Source organism: Orcinus orca, chromosome 10, assembly GCF_937001465.1.
Source record: "Orcinus orca chromosome 10, mOrcOrc1.1, whole genome shotgun sequence".
NCBI lineage: Eukaryota > Metazoa > Chordata > Mammalia > Artiodactyla > Delphinidae > Orcinus > Orcinus orca.
In genome coordinates, this window is record NC_064568.1 from 40,453,353 (window position 1) to 40,477,577 (window position 24,225).

At 48.5% G+C, this 24,225-nt stretch overlaps 1 protein-coding gene across 12 annotated transcripts in view; it reads left to right on the forward strand.

Moving 5' to 3' along the window:
* Nucleotides 1–24,225, forward strand: part of KIF9 (kinesin family member 9) — a 47,215-nt gene that overhangs the window by 12,275 nt on the left and 10,715 nt on the right. For 5 of the 12 annotated variants that reach the window (XM_033413072.2, XM_049716281.1, XM_033413075.2 and 2 more), the window contains 12 exons: nucleotides 5,022–5,105; nucleotides 5,216–5,308; nucleotides 6,072–6,219; nucleotides 7,303–7,367; nucleotides 9,377–9,454; nucleotides 14,787–14,855; nucleotides 15,693–15,797; nucleotides 17,385–17,440; nucleotides 18,221–18,311; nucleotides 18,798–18,931; nucleotides 20,494–20,685; nucleotides 21,979–22,193. In XM_033413072.2, coding sequence (XP_033268963.1) covers nucleotides 5,022–5,105; nucleotides 5,216–5,308; nucleotides 6,072–6,219; nucleotides 7,303–7,367; nucleotides 9,377–9,454; nucleotides 14,787–14,855; nucleotides 15,693–15,797; nucleotides 17,385–17,440; nucleotides 18,221–18,311; nucleotides 18,798–18,931; nucleotides 20,494–20,685; nucleotides 21,979–22,193 — 1,330 coding nt within the window. The remainder of the gene's footprint in view (nucleotides 1–5,021; nucleotides 5,106–5,215; nucleotides 5,309–6,071; nucleotides 6,220–7,302; nucleotides 7,368–9,376; nucleotides 9,455–14,786; nucleotides 14,856–15,692; nucleotides 15,798–17,384; nucleotides 17,441–18,220; nucleotides 18,312–18,797; nucleotides 18,932–20,493; nucleotides 20,686–21,978; nucleotides 22,194–24,225) is intronic. The other 7 variants (XM_004283870.3, XM_033413076.2, XM_049716280.1 and 4 more) reach the window with 6 other exon arrangements.

Below are 24,225 nucleotides of genomic sequence, written 5' to 3' on the forward strand. Positions count from 1 at the left end.
GAGGTACAGCCTAAAATATATATATATATATATATATATGTATATATATATGTATATATATATATATACATATATATATATTTATGTCAAATAAAACTTCTTTTTAAAACGTCATTTAGGTGTCCTCAGGGGTGATATAAACCTGGATCCCTTGCATGTACACAGAAGAAAGAGCCTCCCAGGTGGCAGCAATGAGGCATTCTCGTCTTATTGTTGTTCCTGACATTTCACCATGAAGAATGATGTTTGCCGGAGGTTTTTGGTGGCTTAAGTTGAAAGAACGTCCAAGTTTGTGAAGAGGTTTTTTTTTTTTTGCGGTACGCAGGCCTCTCACTGCTGTGGCCTCTCCCGCCGCGGAGCACAGGCTCCGGACGCGCAGGCTCAGCGGCCATGGCTCACGGGCCCAGCCGCTCCGCGGCATGTAGGATCTTCCTGGACCGGGGCACGAACCCGTGTCCCCTGCATCAGCAGGCGGACTCTCAACCACTGCGCCACCAGGGAAGCCCAAGAGTTTTTTTAATCATGAATAATTATTTATTCATACCTTAGAAGTAAGCACTCTTCTGACTTGTATGGTAATCATTTCCTTGGTCTTCTTTATAGCTTTACCACCTGGAGCATCCTACCTATGTATTCTCAAGCAGCATAAGTTACTTTTTTGGAAATTTATATACAAGGAATCATGTAGGATGAATTCTGTCTTATTTCTTTTACCTTTTATCTACTTTTTATGTGTAATTCATCTGATGTTACTGTATATTTTTCACTTTCATCATATTACATTGTGTGAACATACTACAATTTAGTTATCCATTCTACTTCTGATGGACAGTTTGGGTTTTCCTAGATTGGGTGTATTTCAGACATGGCCACTAGGAACAAGAACTAGCAACATTCTTGTATGTATATCTGGGGCACATAAGCATGAATTTCTCTAGGTAAAATCAAGAACTGTAATTGCTGAGTCATACAGAGTGTGTCTTAAGCTTTCTTAAATGATACCAACTATTTTCCATAATGGTATACTCCCACAACACGTTATCAGAATTCCCATTATTCTGACCCTAAAATCTTGACCAATCTGGCTGGTGTATAGTGTTTCCCACTGTGGTCCCACTCATTGGTTTACATTTACCTGATTACCAGTGAGATTAAGGACCTTACTTTGTGTTTATTGACCATTTGGATTTCCCTGTTCATGTCTTTTGTTTATTTTCTTTACAGATGTCTTTTTTTCTCTCTTATTTGTTTGTATAAATTCTTCATATATTCTGAAAACTAGTTCTTTTTTCAGTTGTGTGTATTACAATGTTTTCTATTTCCTGTGACTTTTTTTTCTCTTGATGTGTTATTTGATGAACAAAAATTCTTACGTTTAGGTTAGTTGAATGTGTATAAATTTCTTGTTTTGGCTTTTCGTGTAAAGAGCATATGAGAGGATTTTTAAAAATGTACTCTGACAGTCTTTATCTTTTTTTTTTTTTTTTTTTTTTGCGGTACGCGGGCCTCTCACTGTTGTGGCCTCTCCCATTGCGGAGCACAGGCTCCGGACGCGCAGGCTCAGCAGCCATGGCTCACGGGCCCAGCCGCTCTGCGGCATGTGGGATCTTCCCAGACGGGGGCACGAACCCGTGTCCCCTGTATCGGCAGACGGACTCTCAACCACTGTGCCACCAGGGAAGCCCCAGTCTTTATCTTTTAACTGAAGCATTTCATTCCGTTTGCACTTAACGTAGTTTCTGAAATATTTGGGTTTAAATCTGTCGTTTGACTGTGTGTTCTTTTTCCCATTTATTTTTCTTAACTGTTTTGCCTTCTTTTTCATTGGATATTTTTTTATTATATTTGTTTCCCTCTTTACTAGTTTGGAAGTTATATATTCGTTCATATTTATATTTCCTCTCTCGTTTTTCCTAGAAATAACAACTTGCATAGTTAGTTAATGCACACACATACAGACATACCAATAAGTTGTATAAGTTGTATAGCTTACACAAATAAGTTGTATAACTGGTGAAGTCTGAATAAGCTCTGTGGATTATACCAGTGTCAATTTCTTGGTTTTGACATTGTACTACCGTTTTACAAGATGTTAATCATAGGGAGAGGCTGAGTAGAAGGTAGAGAGGACCTCCCTGTATATTTCTTCCAAACGTTCTATGAATCAAAATAAAATGTTACCTTACCATAACAAGTATATTTTGTAATTTGATTATAAGCTCTACTCCCTTGGCCCTTTATCAGTGGGTCTTTTTTGAGGCTTGGGTTGAGACTATATTACTTTAGAGAATAGTTTTTTCTTTCAGGAGCCTAGGGAACATTACCAATACAGGGTCTCTTTAAATCAGATTTAAAAAAATTTATTTTATTTATTTATTTTTGGCTGAGTTGGGTCTTCGTTGCTGTGCACAGGCTTTCTCTAGTTGCAGCGAGCGGGGGCTACTGTTTGTTGCGGTGTGCAGGCTTCTCATTGCAGTGGCTTCTCTTGTTGTGGAGCAGGGGCTGTAGGCACGCAGGCTTCAGTAGTTGTGGCACGCGGGCTCAGTAGTTGTGACTCGCGGGCTCTAGAGCTCAGGGTCAGTAGTTGTGGCGCACGGGCTTAGTTGCTTGGCAGCATGTGGGATCTTCCTGGACCAGGGCTCGAACTCGTGTTCCCTGCATTGGCAGGCGGATTCCTAACCCCTGCACCACCAGGGAAGCCCTACAGAGGGGAGAGGGTGTCTGTACTATTGGAGAGGAATTCCAAAGTTACGAATCTCAGAGCTTATATAGGAGCTGGTACATTTACTCCTCTTCCCCTCTGTTAGGATAGAGAGAGATTGAAGCGCCCGGGGTGGGGCAGAGGTGGGGGGGGGTGCAGCTAGAGACAGAAAGGGAGGATGAGAGAGAGCATGTGCTTTTTTTTTGAAATGTAAGTAAATCCTCTCTTAGGAAAGGAGGGCAAGGTCTCTACCTGGAAGTTAAGCTTTTGGTTCTGAAGGAGAAAGATCTTATCACCCTTTGAATGTAACAGATGGCTTGGGTGGGGGGATGGGAGTGTAGGGAGGTGAGGGAAGATACAAGTGGCTCTAGGTCTACCACCCTCAGAATGTGAAGAGCAAATGGCTTTGGGAGCAAAAGGAGATATTCTCTATCTTTATAACATGTCAATTTCATTGCTCACAGAATCACCAAGAGATCCAGCAAGGGCTATCTTACAGCACATCCGTCTGCAGGTGCCTCAGGGCAATAAGAGCATTGGTTCTAGCTTGCAGTTCCTGGATTCCTGCTCCTGCTTTGTGTCTGGCCCTGGGTACTGGCCTTACTTTCTTGCAGTCTCAGCCATGCATTCAAAAGGAATTTTTAAATATTCTATCACCTTTAGGTGTTTTGCAGTAGGAAGTTTTCTGAATATTTAGTCCATTGTATTCCTGGAAGGCCCCCTTGATGTTTTGGGCTGTAATACAGTGCAAAAGGTGTAGAACTTAGAATTGGGGACTTGGGCTCAAATTCAGGTTTCTTTCAATCTATGAAGCCTTAATGTCGAGCAAATCATTAATCTCTTCAAGCTGCAGTTTGCTAATCTATAAAAGTGGAGACACTGTTTTTAAACCTACCCCAAAACATTGTTATGAGAATCAGATGGGATCAGGCATTTTTTTAAATTGAGGTATAATTGGCTTGTAACATTATATTAGTTTCAGGTGTACAACATAATAATTCAATATTTGTATATATTGCAAAATGATCACCATAATAACTCTAGTTAACATCCATCACCGTATGTAGTTACACATTTTTTCTGTGTGATGAGAACTTCTAAGATCTACTCTCTTTGCAACTTTCAACCTTTCAAATATGCAATACAGTATTATTAATAGTCACCATGCTGTACATTACATCCCCGTGATTTATTTTATAAATACTCTGAAGTGGGATTGCTGGATCATATGGTAATTCTATTTTTAAATTTTTGAAGAGGGCTCCCCTGGTGGCGCAGTGTTTAAGAATCTGCCTGCGAAGGCAGGGGACACGGGTTTGATCCCTGGTCCAGGAAGATCCCACATGCCATGGAGCAACTAAGCCCGTGCGCCACAACTACTGAGCCTGCGCTCTAGAGCCTGCGAGCCACAACTACTGAAGCCCACTTCCCCTAGGGCCCATGTTCCGCAACAAGAGAAGCCACCGTAATGAGAAGTCTGCACACCACAAAGAAGAGTAGCCCCCACTCACCACAGCTAGAGAAAGCCTGTGTGCAGCAACGAAAACCCAACACAGCTGAAAATAAATAAATAAATAAATTTATTAAAAACAACAACAACAACAAACTATTTGTCAGCATTCTCCTGGCTGCATAACATTCCATTGTACAGCTAGACCATTCCCTAATTGTTGGATATGTAGGTTGGTTATGATTCAATATTCATGAACATTTTTAAGGCTTTTAATTCTTTTACGGTATGCGGGCCTCTCACTGTTGTGGCCTCTCCTGCTGCGGAGCACAGGCTCCAGACGCGCAGGCTCAGCGGCCATGGCTCACGGGCCCAGCTGCTCCGCGGCACGTAGGATCTTCCCGGACCGGGGCACGAACCCGTGTCCCCTGCATCGGCAGGCGGACTCTCAACAACTGCGCCACCAGGGAAGCCCCTAAGGCTCTTAATTCTTATTGCTGCTTTGCTTTTCAGAAAGCTATTATACAGGGAATTCCCTGGTGGTCCAGTGGTAAGGACTTGGAGCTTTCACTCACAAGGGCGCGGGTTCAGTCCCTGGTCGGGGAACTAAGATCCCGCAAGCTGCATGGCGTGGCCAAAAAAAAAGGAAAGAAAGCTATTATACAAATTCACACATCTCTAGCAGTGAGTGAAAGTATAGGTCTGGACTCCAATTTGTCTTCTATTCTCCTAGTTTATAAATGAGATTTCCCTGGAAGGCCTGGCTGATTGCAGTGATATAAATATCATTTCTGCATAATTGAAAAATGATCCAAATGCCGTGTTATTTTAATATTTCAAAACGTTGTCTGTGTTTTCCGTCTTCTTCAGGGAGAGACCAACAGGATTATAGCCTCCCACACAATGAACAAGAACTCATCTAGGTCACACTGCATTTTCACAATCTACGTGGAGGTAAGTGCAAGCTCTTTGAAGAGCCGAGAGGGGCGGTCGATTCCCATGGGGCCTGCTCAGTAAGAACCTTCTCCCTGTGACAGTTTAACCTCTTTTTGGGTGTTTCATAGGCCCATTCGCGGACCTTATCAGACGCAAAGTACATCACTTCCAAAATTAACTTGGTGGATCTAGCAGGCTCGGAGAGGCTGGGGAAGTCTAGGGTAAGTGGGGGAGCAGGAAGTTCTTCCTCAAGAAGCCACAGCTCTGTTTCCGGCTTAGTTTCTGTGCACCTGGGCCGTCCCTCATTGGGCATTCGTGAGCACCATCCCGAGCTAGGCGCAGTGGAGCTGGAGGGACAGAACTAGCAGAGGTGAAACAGAGAGGCAGTTTCTACCTGGCAGGATTTTTGTAAACATTAAATGAGATGATGGCTCCTAAATTCTTAGCAAAGTACCTGGCACTCAGTCAGTGCTCAGTCAATGCTCCATGCTCGTATTAGCGTCTATGTATCAGTGTGAGTGTTCACACAATGAATATTTGCATGAATTTTTCATCTCACATAAATATTCATGTGAGCGTATTAACGTAAGTATTCACAAGAGCATTCAGATGAGCATTCCTACCTGCGTTCGTATGAATGTTTGTATCTGTGTATTGAATGAATGTATATTCCCAGGATTATTTGCTCAAGTATCTGCACAAATATTCCCATGTGTATTCATAATAGTGTGACTCTTAAGAGAGTATTCATATAAATATTCACATAAGTATTCATATTCACATGAGCATTCATTCATAAGAATATTTGCACGAGTGTTCCTGTGAGTGTTCCCATTAGCCCAAGGCGGATACAATTCAATCCCATGACAGAGAGAGAAGACCTGGTTCTGGGAAGGAGGCTCTGGCCTGGCCACAGACCTGCAGTGTTCTTTGTGGGGCAGCCTCTCCACTTGGTCTGATGAGGAACTGACCTTTGGTTTGTAGTCTGAGGGCCGAGTCCTGAAGGAAGCCACCTACATCAACAAGTCGCTGTCATTCCTGGAGCAGGCCATCATTGCCCTCGGGGACCAGAAGCGAGACCACATCCCCTTCCGGCAGTGCAAGCTCACCCACGCCCTGAAGGATTCCTTGGGTGAGGGTATGGTTGGTGCACAGTGGGGACGGACAGGCCTGGCATATCTGTTACTGGTGATAATGGAATTGCTCCCTCCTGGTGGCATGGACTTACCTGCAGCCTTTTCACAGTGACCTCAGGCACACCTGGAAAGGCAGAATCAAGCACAGTGACCTCTCATGTCCCCCATGTCATTCTCTTCACTCCTCAGAACCTTTGCTTAAGCTTTTGCCTCTACCGGAAGTACCTTCTCATTTCCCCTCATCCCTGAACCAGCTGCCAGAATCCTTCATCACCCTGAAGACCAAGGTGGAGGGCTTCTCCGGTGACGTCTTCCCTTCCCTGACTGAGGAGCTGGGGCTGTGTCTTGTCATCCTTGTGTTCCCAGGCTTTTGCATTGGGCCCAATGGCACAGTGGTTGGTGTGTGATTATTAACTGAGTGCTCCCCCCCCACCCTGCCATAAGCAAAGCCCTGGCCTAGAGGCCTCTGCCCTACTCCAGGTCTTCTCTCCTCTGCTTTTCCCCCAGCTTCTCTTTTAGGTACATTTGACAGCCTCTCCTGCTTCTCTTCTTCTTCCCCTTGCCTCCCAGCCTCATGCATGCTTGAATGTGTCCTCTCTGACCCTGTCTCAGGCAGCTATCACGGACTGGGTGGCTTAAACAACAGACACCTATTTCTCACAGTCCTGGAACCTGGAAGTCCCAGGTCAAGGTCTGGCAGGAATGGCTCCTGGTGAAAACTCTCTTCCTGGCCTGTAGATGGCCACTTTCTCGTTGTGTCTTCACATGGCAAAGAGAGAGAGAGAGAAAGAAAAGAAAGAGATCAGAAAGGGAGACAGGGCTCTGGTCTCTTTTTCCTTTCTTACAAGGGCACTAATCCCATCATGGGGCTCCACCCTCATGACTTCATGTACTTAATTACTTCCTGCAGGCGCCACCTCCAAATACCATCACATTGAGGGTTAGGACTTCAATATATGAATTTTGAAGGGACACAAATGTTCAGAGCCCTCCCACCCCCTCCACCTCCCACCCTCAAAGGAATCTCTTGGCAGAAAACCCACATGGTTCATGGCCCTTCTGTGTCCTGCTTTCTGCAGGGGGAAATTGCAATATGATCCTTGTGACAAACATCTACGGAGAAGCCTCCCAGTTAGAAGAGACGGTATGTAAAGACAGCCAGTGCAACCGGGATGGAATCCCTCCTCATGCATGCCAGGGCTGGGTAAACTGACACAGTAGCTATAGACATGGTCAAGGGTGGAGGGATCCAGGGATGAGTCTGAGCCAAAATTGCTGAAGGGGGCCCAGCCAGGATCCAAATACCAAGTACCAAGGGGCAGAAGGCATGTCAAGGAAGAGGCAAGGCAGGTGGCAAGCTCAGTGTGGGGGCCTATGTGAGAAGAGAAGGCTGAGAGCCAGCTTTGTGGGGCAAGGACTGTGTTTTCTGGCCCATGCCGGGAGTATTTTGCCGCTGCAGCGAGGAGCTCGGGAAGGAGAGGAAGAAGAAGAAGGTGCAGCGGCTGGATGGGCCCTGGCGGCCATGCTGAGGCCTTGGCTATTCTACTCCAGGTGGCAGGGACTGTCACAGGGTTTTAGTAGGAGAGGGCTGTGGCCAGAGTTGTGACTCGGGGAGATTAATCCAGCAGCAGGAAACAGGTGGCCCGGGGAGGTAAGAAGCTTATGAGAACCAGAGGCAGGAATACGAAGTGAGCCAGTGACACAGGTGAGTCCACATAGCTAGGTACCCAGGCTGGGGCTCCCCGCCTCTCCTCCCTACCCATCCTAAATAAGATAGGTTTGGAAATCTCTCCCTAGACATTTTGGTCAAATGTGGATGTTTGGGGCAAGCTTCAGTCATCTGGAGAATCCACTAGGTGAAACAGGTCATTTCCAGGGACATTGCAGGGCAAGATGCTTCTGCAGGGCCTCCCAGCTTGGTGCATTAGGGACCATCCCAGCTTCCAGGAGGAGTTCTCCGGCCACATACCCAGTGCCCTGGGACTTGGGAGGCCAGGGAGGGGAGCTCCAGCTGATGTGCAGACAGCATCCCCAGAGGAAGGCTTCAGGCACCTACTGGTCTCACAGCATAACAAAGCATGAGTGAACCCCAAGAGGAGTCATGAATACTGGGCCTCCTGGCTGCCTGGTTAAGAAATACATCCTCCAAGACTGTGGAAGACCCTTTCTTCCCTTATCCCCACCCCTGAGATGGTCACACAGGAAGCAGCTCTCCTGGTACCTGCTGTCCCCCGAGGCTTGTGCCCACACCACCTGGGATCTCTGATTAGGACTGAGCCCACAGGAGCCCTAGGGAGCTGCTGGAAGAGTATCGGGGGTTGGGACAAAGGCATATTGGGGGTGCAGAAGCTCATGATTCTCTTCTCCAAATGCTTTAAAACTTTAAAACTGTTCCTATCATGATTCGTGTTGCTTAATGCATTGACCACGCATCTGTGTATGAGGGAGTCGTGGCCACACTTGCTGCTGTGTGATTTCACCCTCACACAGAAGCAACTCCAACTAAAATGACAGGGGTCTCTTCCTGAGGGCTCTCTGTGAGCCAGTTCTGTCCAGAGCACATTACATACCTCAGCACTAAGTCTCCCAGTGACCCTGTGAGGCAGGTCTTCCCAACTTTACAGAGAAGTTACAAGACTTGTCTGAGGTTGTGCAGTCAGTTGGTTGGTGGCAGATCTCTTAACTACTAGGCAAGACTGTCCAATGGAAGAGCCCTTTCAGGCCTTCCTCAGGCTACTTCTGGGTTACCCATCCCCCCTCCAAGTTGGCTTCCCTGTTTCAGGGCTCCGAGTCAGCCCAGCACTGTATGAGGCTGGGATGTCAGGGCTCACTGGCAGCTCATGTGCCACTGGCTGCTCCTCACTGCCAGGGCGCAGCCCTCCACTCCTCACGGAACATCAGCACAGTGGGGCTGTTTCCCAAGTGCCCGCTTCTGTGGCCACCCCATGGGCCCCCAGCCATAATTACCCCTGGCTGGCTGTGCCCCCAGAGGGACTCGGGCAGGACCCCCAGACGTCACTCCATGGGCCCATGGAGCATTCCTCTCTGCAGGGAGACTTGTTTTCTAGTGGAATCCTTTAACCTGTTTTGCACATATCTCTACTCACAAGTAATTGACCAAGAACATAGAGGTCTGTCTGATCTGTTTTTCAGCTGTCTTCACTGCGGTTTGCCAGCAGGATGAAGCTGGTCATCACTGAGCCTGCCATCAACGAAAAGTATGACGCTGAGGTACTAAGGGGCTTGTAGGCAGGTATCTCGCTGTGGGGAAGGTGTATGGGTTTGCTGCCTGGGTCACAAGAGCCTGGCTTCCCTTCCTGCCTTGACCAAAGATACGCATGTGATCCTGGGTCAGTCCCTTTCTGCTCTGGGATAGGCCAGTGTTTAGAGTCCCTTGGGGGCTGCCACAAAGGTGAAAGGGCTAGGTCAGGCCCCCCACCCAATTCATATGTGGGGCTTCAAGGCCTCTGAGTGCCCCTGGGCTTCTGCATGAGAGTCCTTAGAGCTAATTGTTTCTGAGCTAAATCAGTGTAGACCATCTCTCAGACTCATCTGGTTAGGTCACTACAGAACCTCTTTCTTCCCAGCCTGAGCGATCCTTCTCAGCAAACAGCTGACCAATCAGAAGAATGATCAGCCTCACCATTAGCCAGGGAAATGCAAGTTAAAACCTTAGTGGAATTCCACCCTCAGACTAGCAAAAATTAGAAATTTTCTGACAATGTAGAAACAATGGTGAGTATGTGCAGAAACAGCAATGCTTATTTATTTCTGGTCTAAGTGTAATGGACAGCCACTTTGGAGAGCATTTTGGCAACATCTAGTAAAGTAAAAACACATTTACCAATAATTTGGTTTTCCTTTAAGGTGCTTATGCAATCGTAGTTACTGGAGACAGGAGCATATACATGCCCTAAACCCATGACAAACCAGCTAAACTTTCTAGATTCTAAATCCTGAAGGAAAATAACAGTCCGGGGGCTCTGTGGATCTAACCCATGGTTTGGAGGTTGAGGAGGAAGTAGAGCTTAGAGCAGTGGTTCTCAAAACTTGAGTGGGTATCAGAATCACCCTGCGGTCTCATTGAACCACAGGTCACTGCACCCGTTCCCAGAGTTCCTGATTCCATCGGTCTGGGGTGGGGGCTGAGGATTCAAGTTTCTCATGAGTGTCCCCGGTGCCGCTGCTGCTGCTGTTCTGGGACCACACTTGGAGAATGACGGGCACAGTAGTTAAGAGCGCTGGCCCCTGCGTTGGGCTATCCTGGTTCAGCAGCCTGCTCTTTCCTTCGTCAGCTGTATAACCTCAGCGAGATACTTATTCTTTCTAAGGCAGGAGTAACAGAGTTCACTCTCAAAGAGATGTGAAGAACAAGATAATGGGTAGGAATCTTTTAGCACAGTGCTGTCATGGAGTAAATGCTCAGGAAATGTTAGCTAGCACTATAGTCACTTCTGCAGACCAGCAGTATCACTTCTAGGTATATAGTCTAGCAGCATTCTCACATATGCACATAAAGAGACTTATAGAAGATGGTGCTGCACTGCTTGTTGTAATGGTGAAAAGTTAGGAACACGAAGAATAGCCTTTAACAGAAGAATAGCTAAGTAGGTTGCACAGGGAGGGAGTCAGTGAGCTGCGAGCATGGATAATCTCTAGTGAGAAAACAACGTGGGGATTGAATGGTGGCATCTCTCGTTTATACCAAGTATAAGAACATACAAAGCAATGCTGATCATCATTAGTGGATAGATGTGTGTACAAAGAAAAAAGGTATGGGAGTGAAAAGACCAAACTGAGCAGAGGTTCCTTCTGGATGTCAGGGTGGGGAATGGATTTGGAGTGGGGTAGCCAGGGGCTTCACATTTATCTGAAATGTTTTATTTCTTAAAAAAACAAAAACAAAAACACCTGAAGCCAATATGGTGGCATGCTGTTAAAGTCAGATTTTAGGGTGGTCTTCCCAAGGTTTCATGGCATTATTTTCTATGCTTTTCTTATTTATTTTTCTTATTTTCTTATTTGGTGCTCTCTTAGCTTAGGACTACCACATTACCACCTGTGAACCTGGCTGAGTGGGCGTTGCACCTGGCAGCGAGCACTTTCATTTTAATGTAATTCCTATTCTGAAATCTGCACTGTTGTTCCTGGACAGCCAAGTTGCCATGTCACCACATGCAAATGTGTTTATAATCTTTATGATAAACATTTTCCTTTATATGTATGAGTTTTCGAGAGAGACCTGGAAAATTATTTTGGTTGTTGCCTTTCCTAGACTGTAGCCAGTATTCCCAGGTTGTTTCCAGCACCACCTTCAGTACTGATACCTGTTTTCAAGGGGGTGGAATAGCTTCTGTAGCATTTCCTTGGTTGGTGGGGCTGGCTGGAAGGTGGGAGATTGAGTTCCTGATCCACCTCTGCTACCAGCTCTCTGTGGTGAGTTGCTCAGGCTCTGAGCCTCAGGATATTCATCTGTGAACTAGGAGGTTGGACTGATGACTTCCAGCAACCCTCCCACTATGTCATTCTGTGATTCTGTGAGGTGGTGTAAGGGTTGTGACCCATGGGCATAAACAGACAGCAGAGAGACTTGGGGTACCCTACTCTGCCAAGAGGAAGCACACCTGCACACTGCCGTGGGGTCAAAATAGGGAAACTTCTTAGGCTGATAGCTGCTCACAACCTGGCGTGGACTTAAGCAGAACTCTCTGAATGATCCTCATTACATTTATGATGGAAACACCTAACCAGCAAGGAACTTACATGGGTTTGTGCTGTCTCTGAGGCATTTTTTTTCCATCCAGAAAATGCCCCTGTTTCTGAGGGCATTTCTGAGTTGGTCAGCCAGGAGGTGCTGTCAGACCCTATTCTGTGGAGTCTTCTGCTTCAGCCCTATTTCCAAGCAGCTTCTTTCCAGTCAGTAGAAGAGGGCAAGTTAGAAGCCACTAAGCCTGACAGGAGTAGGCTTCCATACTCTCAGGGTGCAGCATAGAGGCTGGTGACCCATGGGAGCAGATGGCTCATTTCCACCATCACCGGATTGGCCCAGAGATCTAACTTGGCTCCTCATGCCACACTGGACAGAGTCATCCAGCTGGAGGTCCCCAGCAGCTCAGCCTGACTTTTCCTAGCTGGGCATAGTGCATTTTCTAGAGCTGAGATCCCTCAGCTGAGAGGAGGGGATGGAGATGAGTAGGGGCCGGCCACCAGTCCTCTCCCGTTCACCTCACAGGGAGTCCACCTGAAGGACCATCTTGAGGATGCCCAGAGGGGCAGAGTCAGAATCTGGATGCTGGTCATGTGTCTTGAGTTCAGGCTTTGTGCCCTGATTTGCCACTGAGCCACCAGGACACCAGGACCCCTTGCTACAGACTGATCACAGCTTTGGTCACCAGTGCTGAGAACCAGCTATCAGGGGCTCCCTCCAGTGGCCATTTTTTGACAACTAAAGGGAGCCCTGTTGTTCACAGTGAAGGTTCTCAGCATGAAGTCCCTTGTGCTTCTTATATGAAAAACACTAGGACAGTATCTATCAAATGTAAAATGACTAAGCAATTCTGCTTCTAGAAATGTATCATTTATTCACTCAGCTAAAATTTCTGGAGTACTTACTATGTGCCAGGCACTTTTTGAAGCACTTGGGACGTATCAGTGTACCAACAGAAACACAAATCTCTGTCTTTGAAGAGCTGACAGTCTGCCGGGGGTGGGAGAGATAGATATACTAAACATAAGAAATCAGTCATTTCTAGATTTGCTATTTAAGACAACATGGATGAACCTAGAGGACATTATGCTAAGTGAAATAAGCCAGACACAGAAAGAAAAATACTGCATGATCTCATTTATACGTGGAACCTAACAAAGTCAAATTCGTAGAAGCAGAAAGCAGAGCAGTGATTACCAGGAGTGGGGTGGGGGCAGGCTGAAAAATGGGGAGATGTTGGTCAAAGGGTACATATTTTTAGTTCTGGGGACCTAATGTACGGCATGGTGACTATAATTAATAGTAGTGTATTGTGTACTGAAAATTTGCTATGATAGTAGATCTCAGATGCTCATACCACACACACAAAAAATGGTAACTAGTGGATATGTTAATTAGCTTGACTGTAGTAATCATTTCACTGTGTACATGTATATCAAAACATCATGTTGGGGCTTCCCTGGTGGCGCAATGGTTGAGAGTCCACCTGCCGATGCAGGGGACACAGGTTCGGGCCCCGGTCCGGGAAGATCCCACATGCCGTGAAGCGGCTGGGCCCATGAGCCATGGCCGCTGAGCCTGCACATCCAGAGCCTGTGCTCCGCAACGGGAGAGGCCACAACAGTGAGAGGCCCGCGTACCGCAAAAAAACCCACAAAAACATCATGTTGTACACCTTAAATATATATAATTTTTCTTAAAACCAAAATAGGTAAGTTGTAGAGCTTCACTGTCCAATACAGTAGCCACTACTCACATGTGGCTACTGAAATCAGTAAAAAAAAATTTTTTTTTTGGCTGTGCTACACGGCATGCGGGATCCTAATTCCCCAACCAGGGATCGAACTCATGCCCACTGCAGTGGAAGTGTGGAGTCTTAACCACTGGACCACCAGGGAAGTCCCCTGAAATCAGTAAAATTAAATAAAATTAAAATTTCACTTCCTTGGTCCCACCAGTCACATTTTAAGTGTTCAATAGCTTTATGTGGCTTGCAACACAAACACAGAACATTTTCATCATTACAGCAAGTTCTATTAGACAACACTGCTCTAGGGTATATTCTATGAAAGAAAAGTAGAGCAAGATTTTAAAAAAGAGTGGTGTGAGGGTGGGGAGGAGATTGCAGTTTTACATGAGGTGATAGAGATGCGCCTAATTTAGAAGCTTTTGAACAAAGACTTGAGGGAGGTGAGCCATGGAAATACCTGGGAGAAGAGTGTCCCAGGCAGAGGGGAGAGACAATGCAGAGGCAGGAATGTGCCCATTTGGTGGGAATGGAGTGAGCAGGAGGAAAAGAGGAGGAAAGAAGTAATGGGACAGATCACATAGAGCTCATACATCACTGTGTTCTCGTACACAAAGATGTAAGTGCAAAGATGTTTTGCAGCTTTTTGTGTAGCAGCAATAAATTGGAGGTGGCACACCTGATTATCAGTGGGGAATGGTAATGCTTTGTGTAGTGGTTGGGAAGGATGAGGGTCAATGCATCCTGGAGGCATGGGCTGCACTGAGAGGGCCATTACCCTGTTGGACTGGAGCTCCTGGGAGTCAGGGTTTGAGGTGGCCCTAGGGGTGCCTGTGCTCACTCTGTTCTCAGTCTCCTCTGCAGTAAGAGGCAGAGGCCAGAGGACTGCTGAGACCCCCTCAAACCCTAAAGTTACCCAGTTGGGGAGTGGGGAGGGAATCATCCGGATGCTGAGATCACGCCCCATGGATTACCTGGAAGAGCCAGGGTGTCCAGGCACGGGTGGGGAATTATAGGCTTGATATGGAAGAGGCAGGGTGGCTTCTCTGACCGTCCTCCCTGCTTTCCCCCTCACCCCACCCCCACCCCACAATATGTTTCCCTGGCAGCGAATGGTCAAGAACCTGGAGAAGGAGCTGGCACTGCTCAAGCAGGAACTAGCCATCCATGACAGCCTGGTAAGGGGCTAGAGGTGGTGGTGGGGCATGGTTGCCAGAATGCTAGAGGGACTAGGGTCAGGGTACCAGGTGGGCAGAAGGGCTAGGTTGGGAGGGGGCAAAGGGTCAGGGCAGGGATGCTGGATGAGCAGAGCCAGTTCAGTGGGCAGAGGGACTGGGTGGACAGGGGGCCAGATGCGTCAGGGGCCGAGTAGAGAGACTCCGGGGTGGGGCAGAAGTGCTGGGGGACCAGAAATGTCTGGTAGGCAGGGACACTGGACAAACAAGAAGATGTGGACAGGGGTGTCAGATGGTCAGGCAGTAGGTGGGGGGATGAGGGGCAGGGGCCAGAGGCCTGGCAGGGGTACAGGGGCAGACAGCATGATGGGTCAAGGTCAGGAGAGGTGGCCCCTGACCAAGGCTGGATGGTCGGGTGGGGACAGCAGCAGGGAGCCATGAAGGTAGGGGGTGGGGGCAGGAGTCCTTCAGTAGCCTGTCTGAGCTAATGCTCATGGTCCAGAGGAGCCTCAAGGCAGAGGCTGCCCCCTCCCTCCTGTGGCCCTCATCCTACAGAGTCTGCTGAGACTCAGTCAGCAGAACCCCCTTGTTTGGAGTAGCAGGCCCCCTGTTGGGCAGCCTTTCCTTCCCCGCCCTACCTGGTTGTCCCTTGATGACCTGAACACTGGCCTGTGAGTCAGGCCCTCCTTGCCAGGACGTGGTGATGAAGGGAATGGAGCTGGCTTGGGCAGCCAGGGTCTGTGCCCAACCTCCCCACTATGGTTCTCAGAATGGTCCCTGCCACCCCGCTTGGGCTTGGGTGCTTGGAGCTTAACAACATGTTCCTTTTCCTCCTCCAAGGCCAACCGTACCCTTGTTAACTATGACCCCATGGATGAAATTCAAATTGCTGAGATCAACTCCCAGGTGCGGAGGTACCTGGAGGGAACGCTGGACGAGATTGATGTAAGGAGCCCCTCAGGACCACCGTGTCCAGCTGGCCTGGGCCTCCATCTCCTGGCCACACCCCGATGCGTGCTGTGCTAGCCTTGGAACCTCACACTGAGAGGGTTCAGGGGGTGTAGGGTAGGTGGTGTTGGACTCCCGGCCTCAGGGCCCTTTAGCCCACCTCAGGGCCTTGGCATCCATGTTTAGGGTTGCAGGGCTGTGGGTGACCCACAGAGTGGCTGACAGCCTTAAACAGCCTTGAATACACAGGAGGTGGTCCATCGCTGGGGGCACAAGTGTGGACCCTGGAGCTAGGCTACCCTGGATCGAATCTCAGCTCAGCTATCTCCTTGCTGAGTGGCCTCAGGAAAATGCTCAAGCTTATGTACTCTGGTGGCCTCACCTGTACGGTGTGGTGGGGAGGGAAACCGAGCTGGGATGAACTGAGATGCAGCACCTCAGGGGCTTCACTGTGCCAGGCAGAGTGAGGGCATTAAGGGATGATGGTCATGCTGGTTGTCTACAAGGCAGACCCCCCAGGGCCCATGCTGGAGTGGGCCAAGGAGGAGGAGACAGCAGCCACACAGGGAAAGATGCATTGTTTTTATAGCACAGGCTGGCAGACCTCTCATCAGGGAGCTCATGGGCAGAACCTCGCCCGACCTGTTACTGTGAGCAGCTGCCAGAGGCAAGCCTGGGACAACTGAGAGGCAGGCTGCTCTGGTCTTCCTAGTAAGGGCAGCCCCAGACTGACAAAGGCGTCGCGGGTAATGCAGGTGGGCTATAGGCCCAAGAGGGAGGCTGATGGCCTTCCTCCAGCCACAGGTGAGTGTGTCTGTGCCCACACAGAAAGGTTCGTAATGGAACCTTTTGGAAGCAGGAGAGAGCTGAGGACAATAAATTGTATTTAAATGTTTTCTTAGTATTCTCAAGAACTAGAGTCATTTTAATTTTATAGAGGTCTTCACTCAGAAAAGGTGATTATTATAGTCACGGTAAATAGTTTTAAAACTACTAATCAGGTGTTTCTCTGTTCTTGAGGAGGGCTGGCCTGCCACTTTCCTGAGAGGGTGCTGGCAGATGTCCAATTCTTTTTTTTTTTTTTTTTTTAACTTTTCGCTGCGTTGGGTCTTTGTCACTGCGCACAGGCTTTCTCTAGTTGCAGTGAGCGGGGTCTACTCTTCGTCATGGTGTGCGGGCTTCTCATTGCGGTGGCTTCTCTTGTTGAGGAGCACGGGCTCTAGGCGCGTGGGCTTCAGCAGTTGTGGCTCGCAGGCTCTAGAGTGCAGGCTCAGTAGTTGTGGCACATGGGCTTCAATAGTTGTGGCTCGCAGGCTCTAGAGTGCAGGCTCAGTAGTTGTGGCGCACAGGCCTAGTTGCTCTGTGGCCTGTGGGATCTTCCCAGACCAGGGATCAAACCCGTGTCCCCTGCATTGGCAGGCGGATTCTTAACCGCTGTGCTACCAGGGAAGTCCCAGATGTCCCATTCTTGAGACAGATGGTCCACGGGTTAGCCAAGGGGTCCTGGTTTCTCTACTAACACAGACAAAGCCTTGGTCCCGTGGTGCCCTTGGTCTAACCTCTGCCTTGTTCTCTTCCCTCCAGATAATCAACCTCAGACAGATCCAGGAGGTGTTCAACCAGTTCCGGGTGGTTCTGAGGTAAGGGGCCCACCCCATCCACCCCACTACTACGTCAGGCTGCCATTTTCATTTCCCATGGTATGGATGCCGGTCTCCAAGTGCACTGCCTTCTTTCTGGTGTGTGAGGAGCCAGATCAGAGGCCTCTGGGTATGGCAGGCCCTGGGTGTCCCCGACAGCCTCTGCCCCTGAGCTCTTATATCCTCCTGCCCTTCCCTTCCCCTGGGGGAAGTGGGGAGGACAACCCTCCATTCAAGGGCTACTCAGAGACGAGGCGGTCCCTGGTTTCCTGAGTTTATTAATTGGACAGGAGGTCCTTGTGGAGTGCCAGCCCTGAAGATGGCCGGAGCAGGACACTTTGATACTCCCCACACCCGCCTCCCCACCTCAGGAGGGATTTGTGGTTTATTTGGGTACAGACATACCTGTAGCCTGACTGCCTGATGCTGGATGGTATCACAGAAGCTGGGTATGTGATTTTGAAGGGCCTGTTAGAGACAGACAGGTGGGGAAGCATGGTGCCGAGGTAGGCTTACAGTCCTTGTTAAAGGTCATCTTAGAGCAGTTGTGCTTGGCACATAAGATGGCCCCTGCAGATTTGGGGGCTGGACAATGGGTACACACACTGGGGAGTGGAGAGCAGGGGAATGAGCGTTTTTGGTCTGATCTGGTTCATGATGAGGATGTGGCTCTGCCGCAGGGGCCACACACAAACAACTTCTAACTCCAGTAGTTGGTGCTTGCCCAGTGGGTTCAGCATGGCCACAGCTGTGATGGGTTCTTTCACTCTCTCTCCCAAGCCAACAGGAACAGGAAGTGGAATCCACTTTGCGCAGGAAGTACACCCTCATAGACAAGAATGACTTCGAAGCCATCTCTGCTGTCCAGAAGGTAAGCACAATTGCCTCTTGTCGACAAGACTCACATCAGATTTTTCCATCCCCAGATCTTTCCAGAGACAGTGAGTGTCTTGCATTAAAGCAGATCTAGGGTTGCGACAGATAAAGGTAACACCAGCATGAGCATGGGGTGACCCAGGCAGGAGTAAACCGCATATGAGTTCAAAATGTTCTCCATAAAATGGAGATGTGGCTAGTAGTAAACAAGACCAATTCCCAGAGTTAGGTTGGAAACGGGCCCCAAGAGCCTCAGCGTATGGAATGAGACACCAGACCATGAGAGGAGTTGATGTAGGAAGTGGACATTGGGTGGGGTGGTCAAAGACAGCTCTGCTGGGGACAGCCTGAAGTGACATCAGCAGGAGCCACATCTCGGTGTGTGGGATGAACATGTCCACCTTTGGTCCATATACACCTGGTTCCCCAGGGAGCCTGAACCCGTAATCTAACCATAGACCTGCAACTGGCCTCTGTCCAGGCAGGGCTCGTGGATGACGACGGCCACCTAGTGGGCGAGCCTGACGGACAAGGCTTCGGACTCGGAGTCGCCCCTTTCTCTACCAGACCCGGGAAGAAATCCAAGTCCAAGAAGATGTTCAAAGAGCAGCTCGGGTGAGTGACCTTCCTGCTGCTCCAGCTGATCAGCACCTGGCCCTCCTTGGCTGGTGAAAGGGAGGACATGAGCTGTCCCTTCCTTCCCCCGGTATCTTAGTTATGGGGTAGTCACAATGGAGACCTCTCCTGCCAATACTAGCAGCATCTGTGGGGCCCAGGCTGGGGCTGGTCACCTGTCATCCTCACAGCAGTTCCACAAGGTGGGAGTTCATGTCTCCATTTTAACTAATGAGGAAACCAAGGCTCAGAGAAGGGAATTCATTCCAAGGTCACATTGCTAAGGTGTGGTAGAGTGGAAGTGAGAAGCCAGGCTGGCACTCGCCCTCTGGTACTTCATGTGGAAACCCAGCTCCCACCACCAGGTTCCTTCTGTGACCCGGCTAATAGGCACGCACATCACCTAAAAACTCCAGCTCACCTTTCAGGCAAGACTCGTTTGTAGATGCAGGGTGTCAAGGTTCCCTTAATGAACCAGCCTCCCTGGGAAGTGCTGTGTCGTGGTGGACAAAGCACACGTTCTGGAGGTAATGCCTGGGCTCACCTCCCTGCTCAGTAGTTCTTTCACCCACGGGGGTCACCCCAGTGAGGTGTAAGAGCCTCTCTGCCTCTGTTTCCTCATCCCTAAAATGGGTATAATAACAATAATAGCATCAGTCACCGGGGTGGTTTTGAGGATAAGTGAGTAAATGCAATTCCTGTCCCTGGAAGACCTCAATACAAATATGTTGTTACCATTATCACTTGTAAAAGGACACGGGCCAGAGCTGATTGTAGAAAACTGTCACATGCAGTATTGGAGTCGGGTAGGAGGATGCCCTGGCCTCCTCCTGCCTCTTCAGGAAGGGAGGTCACACCCCCACCCTCTCTGTTCTGCCGTTGGGTAATTAGTGCAGTAACAAATGGATTGAGGCTTGGTTCCCCCAAGCCACACCTGTTGCAAGAAGAAGAAAAGAGAAGGAAACAGTGGAAGGAGCCATGTATATCCTCCCTTTAGTTCAGTCCTGCTCACATGTACCTCTCTGGGAGGGAGGACGCCGGGTGCCATCAGTTGGAGAGGGAGGATGGCTACTTTCCGGGGAGCTGGTGTGGGCACTGACAGAGGTGGGAGAGCAAGTCGGGGACTGATCAGAGCAGCGGGTCAGACGTGTCTCTCTTTACTGTTGGTCTGCAGACAGACGCACCCTGGGTGGGGGCTCTGCTACTCCTTCCCAGGGATGCCTGTGTGACTAATACCTCAGCAGCCATGATGCTCCTTAGAGCCTGTGGCCCACCCCAAATGTCCATATGCTTCCAAACTGGAGACTGCCCATTTTTCCCAGGTGTCTCCTGCTGAGACTGCTGGAAGGAGGACTTCTTGTTCTGACAAAAGGGAGAGAAATTCTCTCCTCTTCCTCCCCATCTGCATGGCTTAGGGTTGTACTCTTTGCCCTTTGGCCTGGGTTTATGTTCAAGATAGGAGCTGAGTGGGCTGGGGCTTCTGGTGTATGAGTGCTGAGCAAGATTACTCCCCTCAGCATCAGAGACACTGAGCCTTGGGTCTCCCTGCCTTCTCCTTCCAGCTCCTTGGCAAGAAAGGAGGGTGCCAGCAGCCCTGTGAGTGGCAAGGAGTTGGATGCTTCCACCTCCAAGACCCAGTTGACCCCATCCTCCAAGGATGGAGATGTCAAAGACATGCTTCTGCAGGACCGGGAGACCTCCAGTATTGAGCCCCTTGCCTCGGAATCCCCAAAGGAGGAATTACGCCCACCCAGGTGACCATCTAACAGTAACTCCTGCACCAGATCATACAAAATCAGCATATGACAAGGAAAGAGCACCTGCAGATAGAAGAGAAATAAAATGGGGGTAATAGGCAAAGACTAGGAGCACAGCCCAAAAAAGAAGAAATATGATGGCTTATACACGTGCAAAATGGTTCAACCTCAGGAGTCATCCAAGATACACAATTATACACGGAATCATTTTAGACCCTCCAAATAGCAATTATTTGAATAATTAAATTTGCATATTTTGAATAAGTAATATATTCAAAAGATACAAAATTCTCAGGTATGAGACCATTCCTCCAGCCACCCAGTTCCTCTCTGTGGTGAGTCAGTGATTGAGTTTTTAGGAATCTATCCTGAGGAAGTAATTAGAGATGTAGACAAAGATTTATACAAAAAGATTGTGTCATTAATTTAAAAAGCAAAAGAAAAAAATTTTGGTAACACCTTCAATAGTTGACATTAGGGAAAGGGCACTAAGTGAATCATTTTCTCTGCCCTTGAAATGTACAAAGATGTACATGAAGAATTTTTCCCCAGCCTGTGAACACTTCCAAACATTCAGAGAAGTTGGAAGAATTGTATAGTGAACACCCTCTTGATTCTACCATTAATGTTACCATAGTAACATTTCATCTTATATCTTATTAACTAGAGTTCTCAAAGAGTTTTTTTTTTTTTTTTTTTTTTGCGGTACGCGGGCCTCTCACTGCTGTGGCCTTTCCCATTGAGGAGCACAGGCTCCAGACGTGCAGGCTCAGCGGCCATGACTCACAGGCCCAGCTGCTCCGCGGCAGGTGGGATCTTCCCAGACCGGGGCACGAACCCGCGTCCCCTGCATCGGCAGGCGGACTCCCAACCACTGCGCCACCAGGGAAGCCCTCAAAGAGTTTTTAATAGCATGAAAGAATGCTTCTGTGAAAAAAGTAAGATGTAAAATTATACATATTGCATGACTCCAAATATTAAAACAGTTATCAAAGAAATGAAGGAGATACACCAAAGTGTGGTTGCCAATAGGTAATGAGTGGTATTTGGGGGTTTTTTTTGTGTAACTTTTCCTTACTTTCCTCATTTTCTGCAATAGTCACGTGCCCTTGTGTGCTCAGTAAAACAGAGACGAGAGGATGATTCCTACACAGTTTAGCTCCCATCTGGGGTAGGTGGTGCCCAGGAATTCTGACCTGCTTACGGAAGCCCCAGGGAAGAAAGGTGAAGTGCCTGGTGGCTCCAAGACAGCTGCACCATTTCTCCCTCCTCCTTCCCCTCCATCTTCAGGCCCAGCACCCCACCCGCCAAGCCTGTGGCCTTTGAGGACTTTAAGAACGAACGGGGTAGTGAGATCAACCGCATCTTCAAAGAAAACAAATCCATTTTGAACGAGCGGAGGAAAAGGGCCAGCGAGACCACACAGCGCATCAATGCCATCAAGCGGGAGATCGACATGACCAAGGAGGCACTAAATTTCCACAAGTCACTACGAGAGAAGCAAGGTAAAGGTGATGGGAAGATAGTTGGGGGACAGTGGGATCTGAGTCATCCTGCTCGGGATGGGGCAGCCTTGGGCACTGGAGGACTGAGTTGGAAGGGGGCCAGCAGGGGATGTTGGGGTGCAGGCTTCATCCCTGGGTCATCACTTGGCTCTAGTCAGCCCTGGGGAACCACAGAGTCCTTCCCTGTCAGCTAGCTTCTGCCTGCACGTCCCCTTTCTTGCATTATCTCAGATCTAAGGGCTGGACCTTCCATCTGATATGTGCTTCTGCCCATGGAGGGACAGAATGTTGGTCTTGTAGACACTTCCCCAGGGAGATGGGTGGCTGGCGACCGCCACAAGGTCCATGGGTCCTGGTGTTGTCTCCTCACTGACCACAGTGGTCTGATTGGGGTAGGGGTGCTGGTCAAGACATGAGAAGCTGAGGAGGGAATGAGAATGTGGATACCAGGGGCCAAGTGATTCACTGTCACTAAGACCATTCCTCATGCCAACCCCGCAACAAACTGGCCTAGCAAAGTCTTGTCTCTTAAGGCAGGTGGTGTGGGAAGCCCTCAGGCTCAACGAGCAGGGACCCCTGTGTGGGGAGTGGGGAGAGTGCTCACCCGGTTACCCTGACCTGGTGCCCTTGTCCCAGTGGCAGACACTGCCCATACCTTCAATGGGCACCAAGAACCCTCAAGCTTGAGTAAGCAGAGGACTCATTTGGAAGGGCTGGTCAAGTACAGATTCCTAGGCTGCAATCAGTGGCTCTGACTCAGGAAATCTGGAGCAGGGCCCAGAACCTGCATTTTAATGAGTAACCATCCCAACACTGAGGCTGGTGGTTCAGAGGCCACACTCTTGTTCACAGGCAGGGCACACCACCGGTTACTGGGCTTTCCCTTGCTAAATCACAACCCTATGCTAGGCCAGCCTTCTTGAATGATCTCACTGATCACCTGGGCATCTCCAGGTGGCACTTGGTTTTCTGCAGGTCAGGGGGATCATCTCACTCACAGAGGTTGCATTTTACTCACTTATTTCTCAGAGGGCAACTTTATTTCCAAATTCTTGGGGCTACTTTGCTCATACCCTATGGACCAAGCGTTAACACACTGTTCCAGAGGGGAAGGTGGGTGATGATGGCTCCAGACATGCCCCCACCCAGAACCTCTAGAGTGAAGGCCTTGCAGGACGAACAAGCACTTCTTTGTGCCTTCTACCTACACCTTTTTTTTTTTTTAATATTTATTTATTTGGCCACACCAGTTTTTAGCTGTGGCAGGTGGGCTCCTTAGTTGCAGCTCCAGGGCTCCTTAGTTGTGGCACGTGGGCTCCTTAGTTGTGGCATGCGAACTCTTAGTTGCAGCACGCATTTGGGATCTAGTTCCCTGACCAGGGATGGAACCCGGGTCCCCTGCATTGGGAACGTGGAGTCTTAACCACTGTGCCACCAGGGAAGTCCCCCCACACCTCCTTTGAATATGCAACCCCTTATTATATATTTACATATTTTAAATAATATATATGCTGATATATCACTTACTCCTCAATATACCTGAAAATGGACATTTTTAAAGGATGGGTTGAAGAAGAAATAAACAATATGTTAAAATATTTAAACTTTTATCAGTATCAAAAAACATTTTTGCTCTTTCCCCCCGAAAGCAGTTGTTCTTCCCATTGGTTGTTAAAATAGCAAGTAAAATACCTTTATCTTAAGGGAACAGATCGAGTAAATTCATTTTTAAAAATATTTTCTAGGTACCTTGACTGACAGCCACTTATCAGCCCAGAACAGTCACTGAATTTGAGACATTAATTAGTCTTTTGTGAAAAAAAAAAAAAAAAAGAAAAATCATCTTAAGTTCAGCTCTCATAAGTGTTTTCTGTGGAGATAATCAGAGAACCTCTGGGTAGCACAAAAGATGTTGTCACTCCCCATGTCAACAGAGTACTGTAAAGACTCTACTCTGTGACTGACGGATTTGTCTGTATCAAAGTGACCACATCAGGCCCACAGCATGCAAACCAGGTTGCTCTGCACTGAA